The 27490-nt window shown below is 44.0% G+C and overlaps 1 protein-coding gene across 1 annotated transcript in view; it reads left to right on the top strand.

Moving 5' to 3' along the window:
* Positions 1–27490, top strand: part of GRM7 (glutamate metabotropic receptor 7) — a 2427639-nt gene that overhangs the window by 893482 nt on the left and 1506667 nt on the right. Inside the window, exon 4 of the mRNA XM_069643494.1 lies at positions 2482–2636. Within this exon, the coding sequence (XP_069499595.1) occupies positions 2482–2636 (155 nt within the window). The remainder of the gene's footprint in view (positions 1–2481; positions 2637–27490) is intronic.

The raw sequence follows: 27490 nt of genomic DNA, 5'->3' as shown, positions 1-27490 counted from the left end.
ATCATTGGCCATGCTTTCCTCTCTCCCTTGATTGGGGAGCTGGGTTGTGTGTCATCTTTATGGCTTACAGAAAGACACTCCCCTTGTCAATGTGCACACAAATCTATTTCTGAGCCAAATACATATTTCCCAGATACACAATTTGTTGAAATTACATGTACATATTACAGATTCCTTATGGTCCATGCTTGTCCGACTCTGATCTTCCTGGGGGGTTGCATTACAAAATGACAACTTAATTTCGTTTTTAATTGGTTTACCAATGTTAAATCTGTATAAAAAATTACACCAATGTACACCCTCCTTCTACACACATTCCAGTAATTTACTAGGTTTCTAGAATAAACCCGGTGTCTGTAATATCAATAAATAGCAGGGTTTCGCCTCATAACATGGTACAAAGTTGAATCAAGTCTTGAATTGTGGGTACATTTCTTAGATTGAGGTTCTCCAAATTGCACATTTTTGTAAGCTTAATACAATATTTTAGAAGCATTTAACTTAAACATATATTTGCTGCAATATGATTCCACAAAAGTGTCTGAGCCCACCCCCCAGAAGCTTGGGTGGGTCAGGGATCACATGTCTCCCCTCCCAGGCAGCTCTGTTTACAGTCCACACTCACAATTAGCATATCCTATTCAAAGGGAAGAGTCTATTGTGTGGGCTGGGGTCAGCAAACCAGGGGGCCACCCTGCATTTGGTTAGCAGGTCCATGTGATCTCCGGGGCTGTTGCTGGTAAGGGCTGGTGTGAATGCTTCCCATGGACAGAGGCCCTTTGATGTGTTTTAATTGAATCAGCCTGCCTCCTGGGAACAAACCTTTGAAGTCCCAGTTAGCTCAGGATCCTCTTGCATTCCTGAGGTACAGTTCTACTGTCAGAGTTTAGACCGCTAGCGCCGGTTTGTGGACAAAGCTGGTACTGCACCCATTTTTGGGATCTGTCTTGAATTAATGAATTTCAATAGAGTGGTCTTTTGCTTGATAGTATAGGACCCTTGCTTAACATTGTTTTGTATGGCATCCTTACAGTAGAGTGGTGATGTGGAACCCCCCACAAGAAGGTTGTATCTTTAGAGTGGTCCTGTGCCCATGATTTTAGCAACTTTTTGACATAAAAAAACGGATTTTGAACAGAACCGCCTTTCTTTGCACTGGTGGGTGGCAGATTAGGTGACCATTTTGGTGTGCGCAAACTGCGCAGTTCTCCTGGATTCTGGCGTGAATGTGGGAAGCGACAGCTCATCCCCACATCTACCCAGTCTATTGATTCAACATGGGTCAAAACCCTTGACAGTCTGGGACTGTTGTAGTTTAATGATTCTGCATAGGGTTATATATGAGGTCAATGACCTAATAGGGGAATGCTTTGAGTGCTCCCCCAGGATATGCCTACTGGGGATACTTTGGAGGATGGGTGCAGAAAGACCATAGCTGCCTTCCTGTTTCTAATAGAAACATGACACCTGGCTAATTCTTATACTTGCTCAAATAGCTCTGTGCTGGACCAATGGTCACATGACCTGCAGAGGTGCAAAGCACTTGAGAAACTGGTGCTGCATGAACTAGGGCGGAAAGGGGATGTGAGTGAAATAGGGATTGGCTCAGGGGTACTCCTCAATGAGCTGCAATCCATTCCTTATGACAAGCCACCGTAAAGACAGGGACTATATTGGTTACTATCACGAGAAGGGGGAATCAAACTACACCGAGTTTGGGGAGGACCACATGATGCAACATGATGCTGGTTATGGGGCTAGGACCGACAGGAAGGACAAAATATGATATGATATGTTATTTACAACGCGCTTAATACCCAGAGGTTTCTAAGTGCGGACCCACGGAACGAACCAGTGTTGCTCTGTGTCATCTTGCTGCTTAGGTGAGCAAGTTGCCCCTGAGCTATCCTTCCGAGGAATATGAAGGGAGTTTAGTGGCAGGAGTGTGGATTGGAATGTTGAGTATTTTTGTCATTGGGCCTCATTCCGAGTCGGGCGGTAAGGGTTAACGGTCACCAGTAACGAGACCGGTGCCGTTAAACCCCTACCGCCCTATTCCGAGTTCCCTTTGTGGGTTGGAACTTAACACCTGCTTTTTGCAGGCGTTAGAAAATCAAAACCCGCAAAGGGACCTTGGAGATAATTACGGCACCGTAATTTACGGTGGCGTAATTAGCGCCTTCCCCATTCCCATTATGCCCTATTCCCATGGACTTTATCACCCTGTTATAGACGGTTACCAATGAATATAACATTTTTAGAGAAAGGTGTTTAATAATAAAACAAATAGACACATGTAGGGCGTTTAGGATCAGGGTTCTGGATGGATGCCTTATTAAAGTCAATCCATTGCATACAATGATAGTTTCCAAATGAAGCTTTGAGATGTTCTACCCACGTCCTTTAGGTTTTTACAAATGTCAATGCCCCCACATTTTGGCTGGTGGATCTCACTCATCAATGTTCTGCTTCCTCCAACAGGCAAGTCTTGGCAGCAGCAAAGAGGGCTGATCAAGTGGGACATTTTGTGTGGGTTGGATCAGACAGTTGGGGTTCCAAGATCAACATTCTCAACCAGCATGAGGATGTAGCGGAAGGAGCCATCACAATTCTGCCGAAAAGAGCAACAATCGAAGGTAAGGATCCTCCTTATCTCTACGCTATATCACTGTCTCTTGGCTATATGTTGTCTCCTGTCAGTGCCCTTAAGTGGCTGCGCTATATAAATTATAAATACATAAATACATTAATTAATTTGCCACAAAGCTTGTTGATTCATTGAATGGCACCAACAGGATCCCACCACTGTCCCTTATGGCTGTTTTGAGTCATCCAAATGCCCAGAATACATCAGTTGTTGCCTATGGGAACATTAAGAAAAGGGATCTTTCCAACTGATGAAGCTGACAGTATTGAGACATCTCAGAAATGGAGATATCTGACAGTACAAAGGAAAAGGCAATACACGATTGTTCCAGCCTGCAATGTGTTTTCCAACACGGAAATAACTCCTTTACACTCCAGGAATAAGTCTGCAAGTCGACAAATGAATGCATAATAAATTGAATAGGTAGAGTAAGCAGATTGAGGGAGATGTTCTTGGGTAGCCCTGGTCTGCCTCCAACCAAAATGGAAATTCTGATAAGTTTGATGTTTTTGCATGAGGCCTTACACTACTGGTAATATATACACATAATGCTGGTCTTGGCATGTCCTGATGCACAAGCAATAAGTGAAGCAGGACAGAATCTTTAAGCATTGAATTGATTGTATTTGTTTTTTTTTTTTTACTCAGTTAATAGCAGCAAGTGGTTTTTAAGTGTGGGATCACGATTCGAACCTGCGTTGCTCTGCGTTGTCTTACTTCCAATGCAAATTCGCTGCCCGTGATCTATCGTTCCTCACCATTGTTAAAAACAGAGTGGTATTTATAGTATAGGCAATCTGAGATGTCCTCCATCTTGTCAACCTTCCTTTGAGAATGCTGAAGTGCCTCTGAGATGGATTTCCAAATGAAAGTTTTAAAAGGGTGGTAGTGTGTGCAAGATTTCAGTCGTTCTCAATAAAAGTACATTTTTTGGCAGTCAATGTCAGATATTCCAAATGAACTTCGAAACAGCACCGACAAATGCCTCGGATGGTTACATCTTTCCTTTTGTCACCCATACTTTAGACCTCCTACCAAATGTCACTCTCTAAACACCACCTTTTCGTGATTTCTGAAGGTTTTCCTGATGAATTGGTGCTTCCCACAATGCATGCACAATTGTGTTACCTTTGCCGAGGGATCTCCCTCACAATTCGCCCACAATGTTAATGTTAATGTTAATGTTAATGGACATTTGTACCGCGCACTATCACCACCGAAGTGGTCCCCTGGCGCTCTGGCGGTTCTGAAAAAGGGGAGGAGAGGGGGTGGATTAGTGGGAGTAAGCTGGAAAAGTGCAAGAGAGCAGTGATGTGCTGTTGGCAGCCTCAGCCCGGTGGGTCCATCGACTGGGCTTGGGGTGTTTTATGGTCCCTAGTCGTCGTGTGCTGTTGTGCAAGTCTATGTGTGGTTTGTTTTGTTGTTGCGTTGTTGTGAAGTTTGTGCGGAATGCTGCGGTTAAGGCTTGTGGTTGTGTTTGGTTATAGTTTGAGAGGTGTATGCAGAGGGATGGAATTGTTAGTTGGTTGGTTAGTTGGCATTGCTGTCCTTGCAATTGTGGGATTCCATCTAGGTCTGGTGCATGCTAACAGTCACATTTCTGTCTGGATGCCGCGCAAGCTAGGTTCACAATTCTAAGTGTGGTGCATGCTAAGCGTTACAAATGCTAATTATCACATTTCTGAAGTTCCATCTAAGTGTGATGTATGCTAACGTTCACATTTCTGTCTAGATTTGGCGCAGGCTAAACTTGGGAATTCCATCTAAGTGTGGCATATGCTAACAATCACATTTCTGAAGTTCCATATGAGTATGGCATATGCTAGGAATCACATTTCTGAAATTCCATCTAAGTGTGATACATGCTAACAATCACATCTCCGTCTAGATTTGGCGCAGGCCGAACTTGAGAACTCCATTTAGGTGTGGCATATGGTAACAATCACATTTCTGTCTAGATTTGGGGCAGGCCAAATTTGAGAATTCCATCTAAGTGTGGCACATGCTAAGAATCACACTTCTGTCTAGATTTGGCACAGGCTAAATTTGAGAATTCATCAAAGTGTGGCAAATGCTAACAATCACACTTCTGTCTAGATTTGGCGCTTCTATCTAATAGTGGACATGCTAATATTCACATTTCCGTCGTCTAAGAGTGGACATGCTAACATTCACAGTTCCGTCTAAGAGTGGACATGCTAACATTCACAGTTCTGTCTAAGAGTGGACATGCTAATATTCACAATTCTGTCTAAGAGTGGACATGCTAACAATCACAATTCCGTCTAAGAGTGGACATGCTAACATTCACAGTTCCGTCTAAGAGTGGACATGCAAACAATCACAATTCCGTCTGAGAGTGGACATGCTAGTATTATGGCACTCTATGTTATTAGTAGGTAAGATAGAGTGGCAAGGTTTTCTGGAGTAGAGCGATTGCTCTACTCCCCACCCATGCCACACTCACGTTTTTTTGTTGGTGTCTGTTGGCTGCAGGCCTCTTTGGCGTCCCCTGTGGACACCCCTCAGACACATCTTGGAGCCGCCACTGTAGGAGCCGCCCTTTGCCTTGGGATCCTTCGCCGCAGGGGCTGCCGGGCAGTGGGTTTCCCTGGGGAGATGGCTTTAATAGTGTAGAATGAGCCAATCTGGGTGAGGGGGTGGTCTTAGAGGTGGGAGGAGGGAGGGGAGGGATAGGGGGAAGCTGATGGGGGAACAGGGAGCTGGGACCACGTGGGCGCCGGTACCAGGAGGCACACCGGGCCTCAGATGTTGCAATGAGCGGGCCCTGGAGGGTCTTGTGCGGGGCCATTACTTACCTGTGCAGCGCCTGGAACAGTGGCGTCTGCATGGGTCCAGCGGCCTCTAAGGCCGTAGTAAACACGGCCTATGGGCCAATCAAGGAACGGGGCGGTCTGGGAGGCGGGAGGAGGGAAGGGAGGGATAGGGGGAAGCCGATGGGGGAAGAGGGAGCTGGGACCACGTGGGCGCCGGTACCAGGAGGCACACCGGGCCTCAGATGTTGCAATGAGCGGGCCCTGGAGGGTCTCGTGTGGGGCCATTACTTACCTGTGCAGCGCCTAGAGCAATGGTGTCTGCACGGGTCCGGCGGCCTCTAAGGCTGTAGTAAACATGGCCTTTGGGCCAATCAAGGAACTGGGGCAGTCTGGGAGGCAGGAGGAGGGAGAGGAGGTATAGGGGGAAGCCGATTGGGGAACAGGGCGCTGGGACCACGTGTGCGCCGGTACCAGGAGGCACACCGGGCCTCAGATGTTGCAATGAGCGGTCCCTGGAGGGTCTCGTGCGGGGCCATTACTTACCTGTGCAGCGCCTGGAGCAATGGCGTCTGCACGGGTCCGGCGCCCTCTAAGGCCGTAGTAAACACGGCCTTTGGGCCAATCAAGGAACGGGGGCGGTCTGGGAGGCAGGAGGAGGGAGGGGAGGGATAGGGGGAAGCCGATGGGGGTAGAGGGAGCTGGGACCACGTGGGCGCCGGTACCAGGAGGCACACCAGGCCTCAGATGTTGCAATGAGCGGGCCCTGGAGGGTCTTGTGCGTGGCCATTACTTACCTGTGCAGCGCCTAGAGCAATGGTGTCTGCACGGGTCCGGCGGCCTCTAAGGCTGTAGTAAACATGCCCTTTGGGCCAATCAAGGAACTGGGGCAGTCTGGGAGGCAGGAGGAGGGAGAGGAGGTATAGGGGGAAGCCGATTGGGGAACAGGGAGCTGGGACCACGTGGGCGCCGGTACCAGGAGGCACACCGGGCCTCAGATGTTGCAATGAGCGGTCCCTGGAGGGTCTCGTGCGGGACCATTACTTATCTGTGCAGCGCCTGGAGCAATGGCGTCTGCACGGGTCCGGCGCCCTCTAAGGCCGTAGTAAACACGGCCTTTGGGCCAATCAAGGAACGGGGGCGGTCTGGGAGGCAGGAGGAGGGAGGGGAGGGATAGGAGGAAGCCGATGGGGGTAGAGGGAGCTGGGACCACGTGGGCGCCGGTACCAGGAGGCACACCGGGCCTCAGATGTTGCAATGAGCGGGCCCTGGAGGGTCTCGTGCGGGGCCATTACTTACCTGTGCAGCGCCTAGAGCAATGGTGTCTGCACGGGTCCGGCGGCCTCTAATGCTGTAGTAAACATGGCCTTTGGGCCAATCAAGGAACTGGGGCAGTCTGGGAGGCAGGAGGAGGGAGGGGAGGTATAGGGGGAAGCCGATTGGGGAACAGAGAGCTGGGACCACGTGGGCGACGGTACCAGGAGGCACACCGGGCCTCAGATGTTGCAATGAGCGGACCCTGGAGGGTCTCGTGTGGGACCATTACTTACCTGTGCAGCGCCTGGAATAATGGCATCTGCAAGGGTCCGGTCACCTCTAAGGCCGTAGTAAACACGGCCTTTGAGCCAATCAAGGAACGAAGGTGGTCTGGGAGGTGGGAGGAGGGAGGGGAGGGATAGGGGGAAGCCGATGGGGGGAACAGGGAGCTGGGACCACGTGGGCGCCGGTACCAGGAGGCACATCGGGCCTCTGATGTTGCAATGAGCGGGCCCTGGAGGGTCTTGTGCGGGGCCATTACTTACCTGTGCTGCGCACAAGGAATGAAACCTTATTCCTTGTTCACCCTCCCAGTATCCCTCCTCTCCCTACCGTTTAATCCTGCCACATACCACTGTTCTCTGCAGCCTGTGTGTCCTTTCCTTGATGCATTGCCCGTGCCCTCCTTCCCCGCCTTTATTATATCCAAGATGCTATATGGTGAAGGCTGCCCCCACTGATGGTTTCCAAGTAAAACCTTTTCACCACGGTGACCTCTTTTGCACACTACTTTATCATGATGGCTTTTACACATGAAATTACCTGACCTATCTATCATCACGACAAAAATGGTCCTGGTGAGTAACATGGGGTGTATCTGAGCAAGGAGGACAGTATGAGCAAAAACAAATTGCATGCTGTGACCCTTGTACCAATTAACGTTATACCATTAGAGCACTCAAAGAGTTGAAGAGGTACAGGTGCCACTTTGATAAATATATATCCTAATTGTGGTCGTGTTGACACAGTGTTGTCCAGCAGAAAACATATAAAGTTTTCCAGGCTTCTAAGAACATGATTTGTACATTATATTCCTTCACTCAGTACTTTCTTCAATGCTTTCGGTTTATCTCCCTTGTTGCTATTCTCTGCATATTTGACTTTCTGGATTATTATCCAGGAAGTAGTGCTGAGGCTGGGTACCCTTTCAAGTGGGAAACTAGGTTCAATACTTCTTCTATGTTCATGTATTGGTAGCAACGGTTGAGCATCCTTTGATAAGCTCTTAAGAGAATAGTGTTGTCTATCAGTATCAAATGTCAACACTTCATTAATTTTACAAGCAATTATTCAGCCAGAGGTATGGTTACATTACTTGTTATTAGATTTGGAGTATACTACAGAAGTACAGTTTGTTTCTTTAGGTGAAACTCTCAACTCTCTAAGATGTATCAAAGAATACATTAGTCAAATAGTTCAGGCCAACAACCGTCTCATCATTGGTGCAAAGACTTATTTCTGATCAGCAATGCCCACATGTTTTTCATTGGATACTCTATGGTTACGTTGGACTTGTGTGGCAAACCAATAAAGGAAGCTGACACGAAGATTGTAATTCATATTATCATGTTTTAATCTTAATGTGTCAACATAACAATTCATGAATAGTCTTTTCAAATGGTGGTTCTGTTCTTTAAATGTCTCTTGGTGATTCCTTCGGGGAAATGGTGGATTTCCCAGATTTCAATGTCAGACAATTATTCCTCTTATGATGTCTTTGAGATTTGTAGGCTGTTTCACATTGTTTCCCAGAATGCAGTACTAACTCTCTTCTTCCTTGTCAATGGCTCCAAGATGCTCTCATACATGTTTTCCACCATTCAGCATCGTTCGCATCTTCTGTCACAATATCAGAGAGGCCTATTTCAACATGCAATTGACATTTCTATATTTTATTTTATTTTTATTTTAAAAGGCAGCTTTAGCTTTGTATAGACGCTTAGTAACTTTCACTGTGTTTCCTAGAACACAGCGTTCAAGCACACATCATACCATTTGACCATCTCTCCTGCGTGGAAGTGTTGCAGTTCTCTCTCTCATCCTGGTTTCGCGTATTACTGCCCCGTGACTTTCCTGTCACTCACAGCACCTATCGCAGACCGCCATCTCTTGGTCTGTAGAACAGGCATGTCTCTGTATTTCTCATAGTCTTCCTTATGGCATCTCCAGCAGTGTTTTTTTTTTGTTTTCTTTTTTTCCCTCTAGTTACATAGGCTGTCACCAATGGGTCTTTGTCTTTCTTTTCTTTGGATGTCTCTGAGGTGTTAATGTACCAGTCTCCAGGAATCAGAAACACTCCCACAATTGAAGTTTTGTGGAACAGTGTTTTACCTGGGTCCAGCCCATCGAAAGTCAGAGCAACTGCTTCTCACAGCACTTGCTAGACCTTCCTTTCTCCAGCACCCACATCTACCATCTCCATGCCAACTCTTTCAGGTCTTCTCAGGTAATGTCACTGTTATGTACATCTTCACCACGTAATACCTGTTATGACTTCACCAAATTGGTAGGAAGATCCTTGACCCTTTCCCATTGGTCCCATTAGGCTACTGTTTTTTATTTCTCCTCTTTCTTTGCTTCTGGCCTCAAGTCTCATGGTCTAAGGTGAGGTTGTTGTAAAGCCTTAAGCAGCCATCTTGCCTCTAATTGACAATTTTTTCTGCGGATCTTTGATATGCGGGCAGTGTTCTCTCTTTTTATGGTTTACATTGATTGGCTCTCTGCATATCTACTTACAACAGGGTCTAAATACAACACTTACAATCTCTTATGTGTATTGGTTATGCTCCAGTGGGCACCTTGCTCACATCTTATTTGGTCTAATCTTGATGTCACCTTATCTATGTTTTTCAGGGAAGCATCACGGCAATAGTTCATTTCCTGAGAAGCAAAACTCACCCCGATGAGTGCTTCTATTCAATGGGAGGATCAAGCCCCAAAGGGAGGATCTGAGATTGAATTGAAAACACCACAATGCTGTGGCCAATTCCTTGTGGCATTGGATCTTATCTGTCAGATATTCTCCATTGTACCTTCTGGTCACCGTTTTCCTGCTGTTTCTAGCCAGAATTGTTAAACTGATGAATATCTGAATGGCCAATTGAGATTGAATTGTGTGCATTCCTTTCCTTGATCCTTTAGCATTTTTTTATTTTATTTATTCAACAGGTTGTTTGGTCTACAAATCGAAAATCTTTAACCCTTTGTCCCACCAGTTACATACAACCTCATCGTGTCCGTAGTCCAAGCTGATATCCGAGTCCAGTCTATACCTCGCCATGTTGCCAAACTCCACATCTTTGGTACTTATACCCAGGTTTATGAATGCCCCCCAGGTACCTGATCATACACGATGTTAGCCTGATTGACCTGTCAGTACCTTCTTTTGAGTTCCTTCCAATACAAGCGCTTCTTTACCAATTTTATGAGGGCTATAATGATGTTAATTTTCCCGCCCTCAATCAAAATTCTCAACCAGTCATCCACACTTCTGGATCCATAAATTCTTAAAATGTGCCCCAGGCACTGCTCACATGCATTCCTTAGGCCCGTGCATCTTAGGGACAGATGTTTCAGGGTTTCTGTCACCCCAGGGACCTCACACAGTCCACACCCTATGTCTCTATTGATGATGTTTCTTCTTTGGAGTATTTCTCCGATCGGCAGTACATTAAGTCTGAATCTCATAAGGAGTGACCGAAAGTACCAATTTGGAAACCGAGTCAAGTATCCCGGCAACTGATTTAAGCTCTTGGATTTCCAATTGTGTTGTTGGGTTTCTATCCAGTCCACTGTATCGTTTTTTTTTTTTTGTCTGGATTTTTTAATAGATCGTCCCCTGTTTCATTCAAGTTTGCTAGAATAACTTGCCAGGTTCTTTGTCTTTCAGATAGCACAGCATCTGTTTGTTCTTTTAAGGCTTTGTTCAGCACACTAAAGTCCCCATTTGCATCTTCCTCCAGGCCTTTATGATAAAAGGACATTATTTTCCAATCAACTATGGGTTTTCGCATGTTTAAGGCCAACTCTCTCCTTATTATTTGTATTGGTACTGATTTAGGGAGTTGAAGCACTTTCCACCAAAATAGGGCCTCCAGGACCGGCCATGTTTACACTGGGAAAGACGGTGATGTTTCGGCTCCATAGGACAATATGGGGACTACTTTCATCCTATAGAATTTTACCTGAGGAATTATAGTAAACCTACAATATCTCATCAATAGAGTTTTCCCTTGCAAAGCCATGTTAACTGCTTTCCGTTTTAACACCTCGATTCTAGGAGCTTTGCGTTTGGTGTTATTATTGCAAACTCCTAGATATATAAAGAAAATTACTTCTAGAATTTTCTTGCCTTTTAGTGACCATCCAATATTCCTGTTTTTACTTTTCTTCCCTCCAGGGCGCAGCCTCATAATCCTTGATTTTTCCAGATTGATTATCATATCATTAGCATTCACACATGTCTGTAAGGTTGTCAGCTGTCGTTGCAGACCTATCGAAGTATGATCTATTAGAACGATATCGCCTGCATATAACAGTCTCCTTATTGATGTTCCCGTAACCTTTGGTGTAAAGCAGCATGTGAATTCAAAGATGTCCCTAATGTCTGATGTAAACAAGTTATAGAGTTACGGCACTAATGGGCACTCTTGTTTCGGGCCCGTTTTGATGGAGATTTGGTCTGACAGTGTCCCTGTTTTATCCAGCCTTAATCTGATACTTCTATCCATGTAAATATCTTTAATATTCTCCACAAGGACTTGAGGACTCTCCCATTTCTTGAGTTTCTCCCACAGCTTAGCTCTTCTAATTGTGTCAAAAGCCTTTGACAAGTCAATTAAGGCGATACACATTTCCTGATCTTTATTATTGGCCATTCTGGCTTGCATCAAATTGATCAAAAAGATGTTAAGGGTAGTTCCTCTCCCCATAACGAAGCCAGACTGCCAGTGATCTCGCCGACCACTCCGTTGACTGCCTGCTGTCAAGGCCTTCAACAGTGTGGACACAAAGACTTCCCCTGCTATGCCCAAGAGGGCGATTGGTCTGTAGTTGTACGGAGATGTGCTAAGCCCTTTTTTAAAAATGGGTACTACCATCACTGCTTTTCAAGACGCTGGGATTGTTTCGGTATGTAGGACGTACTTAAACAATTGGTGTAGGAACCGTGCCCATTCAGCCATGTTACTTTTCAATGTGGCATTCGTCAGCCCTGGGGCTCTTGAATTTTTTTAAGTTCTTTAATATAATTTCGATTGCCTCCATGCTGATGTTCCTCCTCCCCCATAGTTGCCAAAGGCCTTCGCTTTGATGGAATATGATTTTTCTCTTGCAGCTGTATGTAAAACTCAGGCCATGTGGTTGCACTTATAGGGTTCGGCAATTACACATCTTGGGGTGTATCTGTTTCGTTGATAATCACCCAGGTTTCTGCTGTGTTTTTTTATCTTATTTTGTCCAACATCTTCTCTGCATCTTGGTTTAGCAAGGCTTTCTTGTGCAAATATAGCCAGTTGTGATTGATCTGTTTCAAATTATGAAACTCCTTTCATTTATCAGGTGACCAGTTCTTATTTAAATGGATGGTGTTTTTCTTTAGATTTTTTCTTTCCTTTTCCATACCATTCTATCATATAAATGGCGATGGGTCTTCGTCAATTGGTTGTTACCAGTTATTCCTTCTGATCTATATGCTTTGAAAAGCTGTATGTAGTTGATCTTCAAGTGACACAAACCCTTTAATTTAAGGTTCAACCCTTTGATGTTGCCTGGTCGAATTTTGAGTTTTGTTCCTCTTTGGGTGGTCAGTATGTTGTGATTGTATATGATGGTCTTATTATTACTGATGTTCCTACAAGTGAGTTTCACCAAGTTATGCTCACTGGCTGCAGTTGTTATCATCTCCAGCCTTTGGGTGTTTTGCAACAAATTACTTGATGTGCAAATGTAGTCCAGTATTTCCTTTGATTGTGTCCCCTTCCATGTGGCCTGGGCCGGAACGTCTCCTTGAACCATTCCATTTAATATCATATAATCTCTTGATTGCATCATTTCTCTTCACCTTGTTTCCCTTTTTTCTTTTGATGTTGCTGTGGAAAAATCGTGTTCTATGGCCTGATTTATTTTTATCCACGCATGTACAATTTAAGGCACCAACCATTATACAGAGTGGATCTGACCACTTCTCTCTCTGTTCATCCGATAAGGCTGCTATTACTTCCAGAAGGGTATCATTAGAGGGAATTGCCGGATTCCAATACATATTTAACAAGATCAGGACTCTAGAATGTACCCCTTCCTCTTTGTCCAGTTGTATGACCACCATCTGAATAAATGGGGACAGGTTCCTTGTCTCCAACACCCTCCAGTTTAAGTCGTTTTTAATTGCCACCAAAAGACCTGACATGGGTCTGCCTCTTACTCCTTTTATTGCTGGATTTAATAACACCAAATATCCTTCCAACATTGGCAGTTGCTGCAGCAAGTCTCTTGTAAACATAGAACTTTCAGGTTCTCCCTTTGTAAGTCTTCTGTGGTAAAGAGGTGGCTAAAGCCTCTTGTGTTCCAACTTCCGAGGCACCTTAAACCAGCACTTTCATTCTCTTTATGCTATTGGGTGTCCCTTTTGTCAGCAATAAGGTTCTTTAACCATTTCCATCTTGCTGCTTCATTTTTGTCACTGTCGCTTGTATTTCTAGTATTCGCGTTACCACTACCATTGTTGTTGCTTTTTCTCTGCGATGACCTATATCTCTTGTGGTATTTGGGCTCTTTGCCTTGTTTGTTATACTACATGGGCAAGTGATTTCGTTATTGTCCTTGTGCTTTTAATGTTTCAACACTCTCTTGAATGTCAAAGCCCATTGGCCTTAACTGGTGAGGTTCCTCCAAGCGCAGTTGTCTGACCAGATTTCACACTGTGTGTAGAATCACTTTATCTGTACATGATTCATTAACAAATTCCACAATGGAAAGTCGTTGGTGGTGATTAACCTTAGTGCCGGGATATGATGTAGAAGACGTATTATGTTAGCCCTGTTAAGAATCAGTCCATCATCAAAGTGGAGTATGTGCTCCAAGCTAAGACCTGGTTGCCTAATAGCACGGTCGTTGTCTGATTTTGTTTGCTATCGATGTGAATTTCCTGTTTCAGCAAAGTTTTAATCCATCGCCTTTCCCTTGTCTTGTTGAGCATTGAGTACAGCCGCAGACACTGTAATTTGATGGCAGGGGAACAGCACATGGGGTTTTCAAGTTTGAAGGATGTTATGAAGACCTTTTGCCAGAGATGCAGCTCCTGTGACAGTGGAACTGAATGCAATGCAAGTGTGTCAGAATGAAAAAAAGAGTTGAAACGGAGGCCCACTGTGCGAATCGTGGGCATTATAATTATTGATGAAGTGTAATTAAACATGAGTAGCTTTGCAGTGGCAGTTGTCATAACCTGCTGCAAAGTGTCGGTCATGTTGTGTCCTCTAGGCCAGAGGAAGCCTCATTTGTCCTACCATTTCTCTGGAGATACCGAGGACACTACATGTGAAGCTTGCATCTAAAAGGTTCCTGCTGAAACGTGAAAAGTTAACACCAGACCTGGTGTCACTCTTATTGCTATAAGTCCGATCGTGCAAGGTATTACACAAAGCTTCATGGTTAATAGTTCTTGGAGGTTCCAGTTCTGTAACAGAGTTCCTTCCTCCATGTTCAGGATACGTGTCTTCTTCCATTCCATACAAAGTATTTGGTACAGACCCCACATATTGATGGGAGGTTGGCTTGATAAATAAGAGTGCCACCTGACAGATCTCGAGGTTCCAGGCACATGAAACATGGAGGTGGCCACCGAATCAGTGAGTGCAGTGAGGTATCGGGGGTTGCCAATGATGATTTCTAGTGGTCAGTATCAGCCATCAATTTATGAATGGGGAATAGCTTTTATGACTTAAAAACACTAATTTAATCACCTGCCTCTTCATCCTCTACTCCTGTTGTATTTGCTCTCACCCATAATTATGTTTTCAGACTTCCTTGTTTTTAGGGAATGCATTTTGTCAGTCACGTGGGCATGTTGATTTCACTGTAAAACATCACAAACATGTGACAATTATTTTTCCATTGCCACACGTCTACGTCAATCTCTTGTGATGTGTCGCATGAATTGCTGCTGTTCGCTTTATTGTGGCCTACCTAACAATGTTATTTTTCCATTCCAATTTACTTTGCATTCACATGTCAGTACATATTTTGTTCTTAGCTCCATTACTCTAACACTTAGCCCCTGTAAATGGTGTCCTAGTGTATAACATTTAAATGCCCCTTTTCACTTGCGACTGTCTTCCATCTTTTTTTTTCTCACTCCACCTAATTCATTGGGCATCATTACGGGTCCGGCGGTAACCATGCAGGTAAAGCTGGCAGGTAGCCACCAGATCCATAAACAGCTACCTGCGCCTGACTTGCCGGTAACACCGGGGTATTACAACCCCGGCAGCCGGAAAGCCAGGTGCCGGTAAAATGTTGTTCCCCATTCCCATAAAATCCCATAGGACTCTATGGGAATGGGGACCACGGAAACACCGGCACCAGTGCTTCCATGTAACTCTGTGGGTGGGTGCTGGACCGCCCGGCAAGCCAGACCTGCCGGGCGGGTGCGGCATCCACCCTGCAGAGTTCTACTTTGCCCATCTGGAAACAACGGTGCCGGTATGCTTGCCGTCACCGTTGTTTCCGGTCCGGCAAGGTTGTAATAAGGCCCATTTTATATTTTAGTTGCATCTTCACCTTTTTTTTTTTTTTACTGTCCCATAATATAGTTTACGTTTGATTAGGATTTTCTTTAGACATTGCACAGTGATGTACACACACATACTTTATGTAGAAACGAGAGCATTTATATATTTTGTTTTCTCCCTCAAATCGCATAAATGCTATTTTTGAATAATGTATTCTATACTGAATGTCAATTACCAACGTTTACATTATCATCTCTTAGTTTAATTGATATGGAAAAGGAGGGGGAAGCTATATACCAGATAGAGACATGCAGATATGGGAAGATTCTATTTCCATCGCTTCCGTCCTCCGAACAGCTGTTTTCCACATGCTGGTTTGTGTTTTTCTCTTTCTCTTGCCCTTTTTCCTCCGTGTATATTTATTTGTTCTTGATCTTGTATGCATGTGTTTTTTCATGCTGTACGTATGACACCTCTGAACACTGTGGGGTGGGGGCATGTATGCTCCTGTCTTAATATAGTTCTGTACCTTGGTACTAAGAGTGTGTGCATATGCCTCATGGATGGTGAATGATGTGGGACTCCTCGTTTCTCTGAGTTGGTTCTGAGTGATATTGCCAAAACTGCAAGCAAGACATTTGTCTAAGGTTCCAAGCATCAGTATGGCATAGATTACCGGACATAATTGATTTATAAAAAAATATGTATATATATTTTTTTTTATAACACGCTTAATACCTGAGTTTGGTTTCTAAGCACAGATCCGGGATTCAAACCTTCGGTTGCTCCTCTTGGTCTTGATTCCTAGACCAGCACATTGCCCCTGTGCTATCCTCTGTTCATGATCACATCTGTGTGCTGCAGGTAGTCTTACCAGGAATAGTGAAGTTCCTGGTGCAATGTACAGGAGCTTCTCCTCAGAACTGACATCCAATGCTGATTTTCAGTCAGTCAGTTGAAACCTCTGCCTAGAGAAGCCAGTCCTCAAAGTATCAGTACTTTTATCTAAAAATATCCAGTTTCTGTAATTCCTCTCCCATTGGAATCCATTCCACGTAAAGCAATGTGTGCTTATGAACTCCTCATATCTACTTTTGATAGTTACCACCTATAGGACCCATATCGCTATGAAGTACACATTGCCAGCACTAGACTTCAAGGTTTTAGTGATAGTAAATGAAAACCATTGAGAAAAGTGACTTTACATTTCTCTTAGCTACTTGGCCAACTGTTGCAATTCCTGCAGGTGCCCTCCACTGAATCCGCCAACAGGGTACAGGATGGCAAAGCAGACCACTTAAATTGGCGTATTGCCCTTATTCAATAACAATCAGAACATGAAATGGATTGAACTGATGCAAGATTTGTGTAGGCGTTTGTCAGGCATTGGCATCATAGGACCTGGAGATCACACCACGTGCTGGCTATTGACATCCTATGTTCAGAAAGTGCTTTCCTTTGTCAGATGTAGATAAGGCCTGGTCTGTAACTAACATTATAAAGATCATATTTGCTATAATAGACCATGATTTACCATAAAAGCCTCGCAGCATTTCCAGATTTTGTTATAAACCACACAGGCACACATGGCACTTGCAGATACTGAAATATAAACCCTAGGACAATTCAGAGGATATGCACTGTTAGCACAGTAGTGCCAAGGTAAGCACTGTGTGGTCAGATTGAATTATACCAAGTTAGTATGGTAGTTCCAGATTCCATTCTGCCTGGTTACCAAAACAGTTACAGTGGGAAATATGGGGATATATTCAATTATGCTCAATTTGCAAAAGATAGTTAGGTTCTTATATGCCCAGTGAGACTAGGTAATCCTGATGATTTGGCTGCTTGAAGAGGAGCAACTCTACATGCCTTCTTGCTCGACTGACTCCCTGATCTATTTTAGTTAATCTTTCTGCCATTGACAGTAGCCGGCGCTGGTTTGGCGGGACAGGCAGAGAGCAGGGAAGCTACTCACCCTCATGGATATTGACTCCGATAGCAAACAGAAGAATTTCAGAGATTGTTTTCCCCTCTCCTTTCACTTGGAGGTGATTAAGCAGTTCAGTGGGCCACATTGCAAGTATGCCGGTAGGGAAGCAAACATTGATAATGCAGCAGCAATTCCGTTTCCGTCTCATTACTGCACCACCATACTACATTTTCAACAGTGAAGTGGAGGATTTACCTCTGGCAAAAAGCTAAAAATCAGCAAAATTCCCATCGGCACATTTACCAGCGGCAGTAATTTCACCAAAACCCCCATGGAGTCATATGGGGATACTGCCAAACATGTAACGAGACCCGTGGTCTAATCCTGCCCTGGTATGTCAACACTATATACTTCCCCTGCCTTTAACAGTGATGCTGGGAAAGTCGGTGGTCTCAGGGAGGACAGCCAAGACAGGCTTAATGCACACTAAGATATGATAGGTTATTTATAACGCCCTTAATGCCCAGAGGATTCTAAGCGTGGAACCGGGGATAGAACCTGTGGTGCTTGCAGGTTGCCCGTGAGCTATCCACCCGAGACGATCGAAACCACACGAAAAAAAGATTGCCTTTTACAGAAATGCATGAACCTCACTTTGTGACACCATCTTAGTTGGTACCCCTTGCTGCTTGCCCTTTAACACAATCCCAGCTCCACATTCTACAGGAACATACATGTTTTGAGGGATGCATCATTACTGCACAGGTCCAGTCCCCTCTCCTCGTCTTGAATTTGCACGCAGATAGCAGCAACTTGGAGAAACTGGAAACTTGTGTTAATTGCAAGGTGGCAGTCTCACTTCCTTTGACAGATCCCTGCCGCATGCTTCCTCTGATGATAAAAGGCTCCCACTCTCGTTAATTGGCCTTTGGTGTCGCCTCGGCTTTCACTTACTAAATTAGAAAGCGAACACATCAGAACAGACACTTCTGAATGTCATCTTTTTGTCATGCAGCAGGAAGCATCCGTGACTGACGAGGTATCCTCGAGTATGATTGATGGCCAGGCCTTGTTTGCAAAAAGTCTGAAATAATGGATTGCAGATGGGGTTGCTCTCTGACAGGTCCTTTGTTCTGAATGGAGTGTGGCGCCCCTTCTGCTTCTTCTGCGTCTACGGTGCTTTGCTTAGTCCACGGCTCCATGTTACAGATGCTTCACTTGTTTAATACAAGATCCACTTGTGTGCCAGGTGGATAACTCATGGGTTAAGCACACACCGCTGACATATGAACAATTGCACTTCACAAGTTATAATCTCAGGTAGGGCTGCCCTAGCCCACGCCTTTCCAAGGTTGACATCGTGTGTGTCATAAATTGCGGGTAATAGCAGTTATTATCATAACGCTTGGAAACAGGAATAATTCATAAGAAGAGCTATACGAAATTCCTGATATTATGTTGTGGGACCATGTGAAAGACTCTGACACCAGTGACATGTGTGCAATGTGAACAGCAACTAATGTTTGGTGATTTCCCCCAAGAGCCAAAATTATGCACACAGAATCACGATGATTGCCCAATTCCTCCCTGCATCTGACAATTTGTCTGGTTTACGTGTTGGTTTTATGTCTAATTGTACTTTCAAAATGTTTCCTTTTTTGTCGATTACAATCCTATGCACAAAGCATACTTCACCATTTCAGATATTCTTTTTTTTTTAAATTTTATTTCAATCATAGGGGGATAAAGAGAGTCCCTCTTGTTTGGAAACTTTGTTCAGAACCTCACTTGCTCACCCCCAGCATTTGGGTATCTGGTTGCGGTCGTAAGACATGAATCCACAGCATCTTAACCATTTGTTGGCCTCATCTCAATCACCGTTGAGAGGCACTGTCAATAGTTCCTACTTCACTTGGTTAAACATTAGACAATTCACCCTTCCAAATTCTAACCAGGTAGGCAATGCTTCAGGGTTTCAAATTCCGTCTCAGCACTGAATTCCAAAGTCATATCGATTGTCATTGGTATGTCAGTTACACCACACGATCAGCCGGCTAACTGACTGAGATATTTAACGATAGAGGAGATGGGTCCCAAACCTTTAGAACACCCTAAGACACAGGTCCCTGTACAATGCAGAGTTTTCATGTTCACCTGCTAAGTTGTGTTCCACAAGAATGATATTTTCCCACAGATATTATGTCCTACACACTGGTCAGCAGCTGATGTAAGTAAATTAGGTCAAATGCTGTTGACAGTCCAATATGAAGGTGACTGGAACTCTTCCCCCTCCTTATGGCCATCAGCATTACAGCTGCCATGCATATCAGCGTGAGCTCAACTTCATGTCTGTCTCTAGAGCCGGTCAAAGTGGCATCAAAAAGTCAGCCTTGTCCAGACATGTCTCTATCTGGGTGAATACTAACTCATCCAATATCTTGACTGATAAAGGACGGTTGGACATAGATTGATAGTTAGCAAGAACACGCACATTCTGGTCTCATCAGGGGTTTACACCAGAGGCTATGTGAAAGGCTTGAAGGGAAAGACTGTTATGTGACCCGCTGTTGATCTCAAGCTGGCATGCTATCATTGTTCAAAATGTCTCTTTAAGGACACCCAAGGAAGAGAGGTCCAAATCATAAGTAGTCCAGCTGACAGCAGAATGTATTAGTGTTAAGGTGCAGATAAATGTGCCAGTACCAAGTTATTCCCCTCCTCCTCCGAGTTAGTGTAACAGTGAGAGAGAGTACAAAAAGGTCCTGCCGCTACATGAGCATAGGGGTGAGAAACAGAACAGGCTGAGATAGAATCCCTAAAACAGTCACATCCTTACTGTACATGCATATGCCATAAAGAAGCAGCGAGGCTTAGCAACATTAGTAAGGATTTGAATGAGACTGTAGAAGAATGTACAAGCAATGTGCTGTAAGTAGCATTGGTTCCTGCGTACCAAGAGAGGGACTCACTACATTGGAAGGGCAGATGAAATAATAGGTAGATAAATGTGCAGCATACACAGGCAGGGAAAACAACATATGGCAGATGCACAAGGTGAATGTAACACAAACAGATGCACATATAAGTCTCCAACATGAGGCAAAAGTGCAGAAGTACAGCCATTGTCCTAAAATGGAGCCACAGCAGGCACACAAATTAGCAAGGCATTAGAATTCAAGATGCTGAATATAGAAAAACACATTTGTTTTGGAAGCTTTTGAAGCTGCACAGACAGTAAGTAGTTCACAGTGAGCACCAAGGTCATAATACCAGGAGAGTAGTGGGCGAGCAGAACTTAGAGGCAAGATAACAGTTTCCAGGATCCAAAGCAGTAGCCTGTCAAGTTAATTAAATTAATAAGAGCAGAGACATAGTATGTCATAAGACTCTATATGGAATAGATGAAGGGTGTCTCAAGTGGTTACAAAGATGTTATATGTTATGAAGAAATTCATAACATGTGAAAAAGACACTGGGGACATTGGCCATTCATTACGAGACAAGCACTGGTAAGACACTGTCATGATTCCTGCCCCTCATGTCCCCAGCCCTCCAAGATGTCAGGCTGGAGCCAGGCCACGATCACCTACATGGCCCTCAAAGGCCTCTCCATCCTTCCAAAGAACCACTTGGAGTCAGACTTGGTGCTTGTGGCACCAGACTCACTTACTCCTATAGGATAACATTGGGGATTGGACCTGTAGTGCATTGATGGGAAGAAGATGGATGCCCCAAATATTTCGGTTCCCAGAACTGCATGTGCGGTCTAGTCTTTTGGGTGTGGTTCAGCCCAGAGGCACCTGGGATATCCAGAGACTATTTAAGCCACACCCAGGATGAGAAACATGCTTTGCATTTTCTGCACATGCAGCGTGACACTCACCGTGTTCGGATCAGTTTCCAGTAGGCCTGCATCTTTCTTCTGCGCTCAGCTCTTGCAAGAACAAGAACACCGTTAGGAACAGCCTTACCTTGTGGCACTTCTGCCCATCAGTCATCACTTCTTCTGTTCTGCGGGCATCTTTGGCGGTGTCATTCCCATCCCGGCACGCCGCTTCTTAAGGAAAAGGGAAAAGAACAGAAAAAACGCATTAGTAAGTATTCTGCAAATCTTTGCTTATTTTTAAATACTGTACGAACTTCAAACGCTTACCTGAATCCCAGCTGCTCTGGGGAACTCTGTCTCCGGAACTTCTCATCCATCTGCAAGAGGGAAAAGACACTCCAGGTTAGCATGGAAACATCTAGTGGCGCCACATAACGTGCTTACCCACCACATTTGTTCTTCATAACCGGCATCCACGCTGAAAACGTCGCGGCACCTAAAAGACACTGAAAAATAACTCAGTTCAATGCAAATACGAAAGGGGTGCATTGCGCATCGCGCTCTCACTCACCTTCAGCGCTACTCATCTCAGCAGCACACCGCCATCCCCAGACACCGGCCATTATCTAAGGAAAGAAAGGAACGGAGTTAGAGAACTGTTCAAAAGACTCATTATACTTACCTGTCAGACTCTTGCCAGTGAAGTAACTAGGCAGCAACGAGCCTGCATCAATCAACGTGCTCCTGCGCTGAAGGCAGGACGGAGAGCACACTATCCAAGAAAACAAGGTGAGCTGTGGATCAAAGGTAAGGGTTGGACCCCGGGGAAGAAGGGGTTCAAGCACAAAGAGACAATAGGGAGTTAAACTCTACCAATCCTCTGTTTCAGGCCCAGTCTCCAGTCGAATAGTCTCTAGGGAAGGGTTTGAGGTCGTAAGAGGTCAGAACAGGCTGAGTGACATCCCCGTGTATACCAGGTGAGCGTTACAAACACCTACCAAACTCCTTAGCACACAGACAGATACACGATGATACACAAGTTAATGTACAAAGAGAAGGGAAGGCATCATTGCCTGGGAATGACAAGGATTTTCTTTTATTGGAATTATAGTAGCATATCAACTTCTCTCTCCCACCCTATGTCTCTCTCGTATCTTGGCGTCTGTCAGGAAGGCCAAGGTTGGTGAGCAAATTGCCAACCAGTAGAAACATCTTGTGTCATACCACCTATAATGAACAGTGCCAAAAATGAATTGTCAATTTGATGATGTGCTAAAAGTATTATCTATTGTGGGTTGTTCCCAGGAGGGGGCCATCAGATAAATGTAACCCAGTCATAGAACTAACACCTATAAACTGCAATGCTAACCAATCAACTGTAATCATACGTTTTGTAATTGATACTGTATTATGACAACCCTGCTGACGTGTCTCCTCTTTAAAAACCACTCACATCTATTGCAATGTTGAGAGCTGAGTGTGTGTTATCCCGATCGAGGTTCAATGCTTTGAATAAAGTTGAGTTTTTTTCTGTGTGCTTTGAGTACTCCATTATTGAGTATTGTTTTTATTAGTGCATCAAATTTGTCGCATCGCAACACTATGAGGAGCTTGCTGGTGAAGACAGTGATATGTGTGAACATATGTACAAAGCAATGCTTTATGTTCATGAACTCTATGTGCAGCTCACTGTCCGATAATGCTGGCTCAGATCCACCTGATCTTTGCAGAAATACCCAATTTAATTCTGGGAAATGTGTTGAAGTTTGGGACACTATGATGGGCTGGCAAGCTGGAAAATAAATGATTTTCAACATCCTAAAAGTATTTGCAGGTGTAATGGTTTCATCCATTACAAAGCACTATGTGTACAGTTTGGTTACTTTGCTACATTATGATGTGGCGTTACAAGCAAGTCACAGTAACAGACTAGTGGCTACCACTGCAGAAGAGACGTCGCGTACGTAGGAAGCCAAGCCCACCATGGACGGAGTCCACAGTATTAATTGATGGAAGACGAACATCATGGCGCGTAGCTACTCTTCAGGAGTTTGCAAGATGCTCTGTGAGTTTCGATTCACGGTATTCCTATATTGAGCATTTCCTACTGGCTTCTGCCTTTCTTTTCTAACTCAGCTTTCTTTTCTTTGATCCTTAGAAAGCAGTACTGGCTCTCGCACAAACTCCAGTTACAGGAACCGTTCGGCGTTTCGGCCCATAACTGTCTCAAAGTCTCTGACCCTGAAACTGTTCATTGCTTTCTGGTCCTTCTTTGGTAGGCGGAGTTTCTCCTTTCTATCTTATCGGTTTGGCTACTCCGGGAGTCCGTGTTTGTGGGAAAGCTTTGTATTGTAACTCCGGAATTGTTGTTTCCTTAGGAGGGATTACGGCACACACAGATTATTGGAACTACCATTCCCACAATCCTTTGCGACCATTCTATCCGTGTCAGATCAGACTTTCAGGTTAGCTTATCCTCCTTTTTTCCTTTTGAGATAACCAACCGCTAATTGTCCAACATTTGTAGTTGAGCAAAACTATTTTTGTTTCTGTTATATTAGCACCTCAAGAGAGGCGGAGTTCTCAGATCTCATTTCCTTCTACATCATATTAATACTTCCATCAACGACTCTACGCAGGGTAAGAACTTCATAGGTCCATCGGAATTGACTTTCTTTCTATCATTATCAGTTCTTCTTGAGATAATCATTTCCCTATTCACATATATACAGCTGGTCAGAACTGAAGCGTTTCAACATCCTTGCCGAAGCTGAAGACCGAAAACAACGGTCTACACGTCTCATCACCTGGTGTAGGAGAATACAGGACCCACGCTCCCTAGAAGCTCAGCCCAGGGTTTTATTCCCCATGAGGGTTTCCCTGGGACTTCTTTCGTGGTTGAGCCTTTGCATTGCAGGTCGCGAAGGTGGCCTCAGGGGGATTCTTCCTCACTTTTTGGTTGACACCACAGTTCCTAGAGAGATCACCTGGAAGTAAAGGTTGGACTTTTCAGAGAATTTCACTGTTTACGCTATATACAGCATTATTTGGAAGTCCCGTGAGGCCTCCCAGTTGGGTTTGATTACAGCGGGAAAATGATGACACATGGAAATATGACATTTTCAATCTCACGATTTTACCATTATACTTCCAATGACAAATACTCAGCTCTGCTTCCTGTGTGATTCCATCCAGAAGTGATTGTTCCTTCTTATATCACTATTAAGTTATCATAGTACATTTGAATACTATGCAACATATATGATTTGGATTGAAAAATATTGCAAAGTTGAGCATTTGTATCAACAATCACCTGAAGAGCAGAAATCTTTTCTCAAGGCAGTTATTGGGGTCATCGTCCTTGGCAAGAGTAGCCTCTTACTCTTCACCGAATCAGCCTAAGGCTGGTTGCTGCATTTTTGAGGGATCCTGTTTGGTCTAATGACTGACCATCTTATGCTCTAGAATTAGGTGGCTAAAATGGACTTCTAGCACAGATTCCCATGGCAACAGCTACATTGATTGTATGTCTATATTTCTGTGCCAGACCATAAATAAACAGGCTGAGTTAGGAACCCCATGGCGTCTTAAATATATGTTGCCTCCCCACCAAAGGGGTTGTCGACCTATTTGCATTACTGTCAATGCAATCAAGACAGTAAATCCTCCAACATGGGGTAATCACATATGGCAGCTGAAGGGTCAATACACTCCCTTTACTGGAAGACCCTTGTACCAGATTGAATGACAACATTGTCTTTTTCTTCATGCCGCACATTATTGACATTATCATTCTTTCATTTTTATTTTTTGTTTAAAGTGCAGACTTAGCTCGAGAGTAGAAGGGTGCAGTACAGATTATGGGTAGTCTGTGTTTCAGCAGGTACTTGTCTATGCTTCCATTGGGATGCTTTCATGGTGAAGTGATGTTGAAAATCCACGTTTTGACAGACATTCGAAATTCAAGAATTGTTGGGGCATTCCAAGCTTTTACCGGGATCGAGTTCCAGAGGGTGGGCGTGTGATGATAGAAGGATTGTTTGCTGGTCCTCTCATTGCTGACGAGTTGTAATTCTTGTTGATTGGTTGATTCCCTGCATGTGCAACCAGATATGTGGAGCTTAGCCACCTGATATGCTGGTGTGCTACTGGTGACTACTTTGTAGATGATACATGTACTCTTGAACAGAAGACCGGCCTGGAGAGGAAGTCAATGTAGTTCGCCTAGGATGGTATTGATTTGGTCAAATCTCCATGTGCCCATAATAAGATGTATTACGGCATGGTGGGTTGATTTTAATGAAGTTAAATGAGCGGGCGTCGTCAGTAGGGCATTTCCCAAACTGATGTGCAAGGGCGTGCACTACGGTCTGGAAGTCATGCCACAGATGAAGGTTTTGATTTTATGAAGGGTGGATATTTGGAACAAGGCTGTTTGAATTTTTGACTTTTTGACTGCATTTCTGGATCAAACCCTTCTAGGTGTATAACATTGAACCATTGTTGGGCAGGTTGTGGTTTAGCTGGGGTACCGATGAGGACAAAATAGGTCTTGAAAGGGTTACATTTGAAGGCAGCAGCCAATATTCAGGACTGGATGATGGATAGGTAATCATGTGGACGAATTATGTCCTATGGGCTTTTTACTCTCATGTACATCTGAGTATCATCAGTATATTGGTAGATGGCTATATCAGGCTCTCTGAGGAGTGTGTCTTGGGGCTCCATGTAAAGGTTAAAAAGGGTCAGTGCATGGTGGAGGGTAGAGCATGGGTGGACTCTGCAGGAGACTTGGACATATACTTGTAAGCATACTTAAGAGACACATGAAATTGGAACAGGTTAGATCTCGTTTGATGCAGCTCTGTAAACCCTCTGGTATTAGATAGACCCACAACATGGCAATACGGGTTCTTTCATTCAGTATTTGTTTTCATTTCCATTGATACTGCAGAGCTTTCAGCATGATATAAAGCTTGGTTTATTAGTAATATGTTCTTGCATACTGCGTTATGCTACACTCCACCGGCTTCTAAGAGCTGCAATATCAGTTGTTGTTTGCAACCCATTTTTAATGGTACTGTATTTATCATCCTCTCAAGGATGAAAGTCTATAACAGCGCTGCAGTAGGACTCTAAATTGCCAAGTGCAGACTGCTCACATGTCATTGACCCCTAAGAATTATCCTAATCTGCATTAACGAAAAGGACCAAATTAGAGGAGCCTTTATTAACTAAATGAATCAATGTCATGGTCTAATCACTGTCGACTGTACACCTATTGTGATACAATTCAAGTATAATGGAACTTTTTTTTAAGAGTGTTCTTATAAACACAGTGTATCTGTTTCTGATAATTTTGGGAGCTTCAGGCTGGTGGAACTTTGAAGTCTATTTTAAAATGATATGTCCAATATTTGTGTATGTATTTTGGGTTTTGAGGTCTACTCAGAGGATATGATTATATTGTGAAGAGATGCAGATTTGCAAATACATGCATGTGGGAATTAATGATCATGCAGTGACATGTTGCCATCCTTTAAGTGAAAGGATATTCAATAGGTATGCATTATGTAGGCCTATGAAAGGGCTTCAAAAATAAGAAATGTGTTCTCAAGGCGTGCTCAGGCGTCTGCTACATTAGTTACCCACAATAAAAAGGGCCGGTTCTTTAGAGTGTCTTCATTAGTTAGTATAACCTGTTAGAACCTCATGTTATTGGTGGATCTGCAAGAATAGTCCATAGAATCCTGAGGTGGAGCTTTGTAAAACACATGCTGGAGTCAGTAAAGTATAGGTGGGTTGTATTTTGTTGGAAGGTTCCTGACCAATACATGCATATAGACATAGAAAAAGGCTCAGCCCTTACATCACCAATGCTTCCTACAATATTCTCTTGATTTCTCAGTACACAGACCATGTTTCTTCTTTGAATTACATCTGACAGAAGGGTCAGTGAAGTACTCTTTGTAGCTATGACACGCTGTTTCTTGAGCGTGGTATCAGGGCGCACAGAAGTTTGAATTGCAGACTAACTCTTGTATTGTTTAGCTTGTCTTCTACTTTTGGAGATAATGTGCATGGCTAGCTGATGTCAGAACACATTGGTACCATTCAAGTTTTGATATGAAGTGGATGAGTTCAGCTTAAAACTAATGGCTGAGATAACATGATGTTACACCCTTAGTAGATTTCATCTTATCCCTGACATCACTGGTTCCATGTACCTGATGGCATCTCGTGGTTTAGAAGAGTGGCTTACAT

The sequence above is a fragment of the Ambystoma mexicanum genome, chromosome 2p (assembly GCF_040938575.1).
Source record: "Ambystoma mexicanum isolate Mex_15411 chromosome 2p, UKY_AmexF1_1, whole genome shotgun sequence".
NCBI lineage: Eukaryota > Metazoa > Chordata > Amphibia > Caudata > Ambystomatidae > Ambystoma > Ambystoma mexicanum.
Note: the sequence above shows the minus strand (reverse complement) of the source record. Positions and strands in the feature narration are given on the sequence as shown.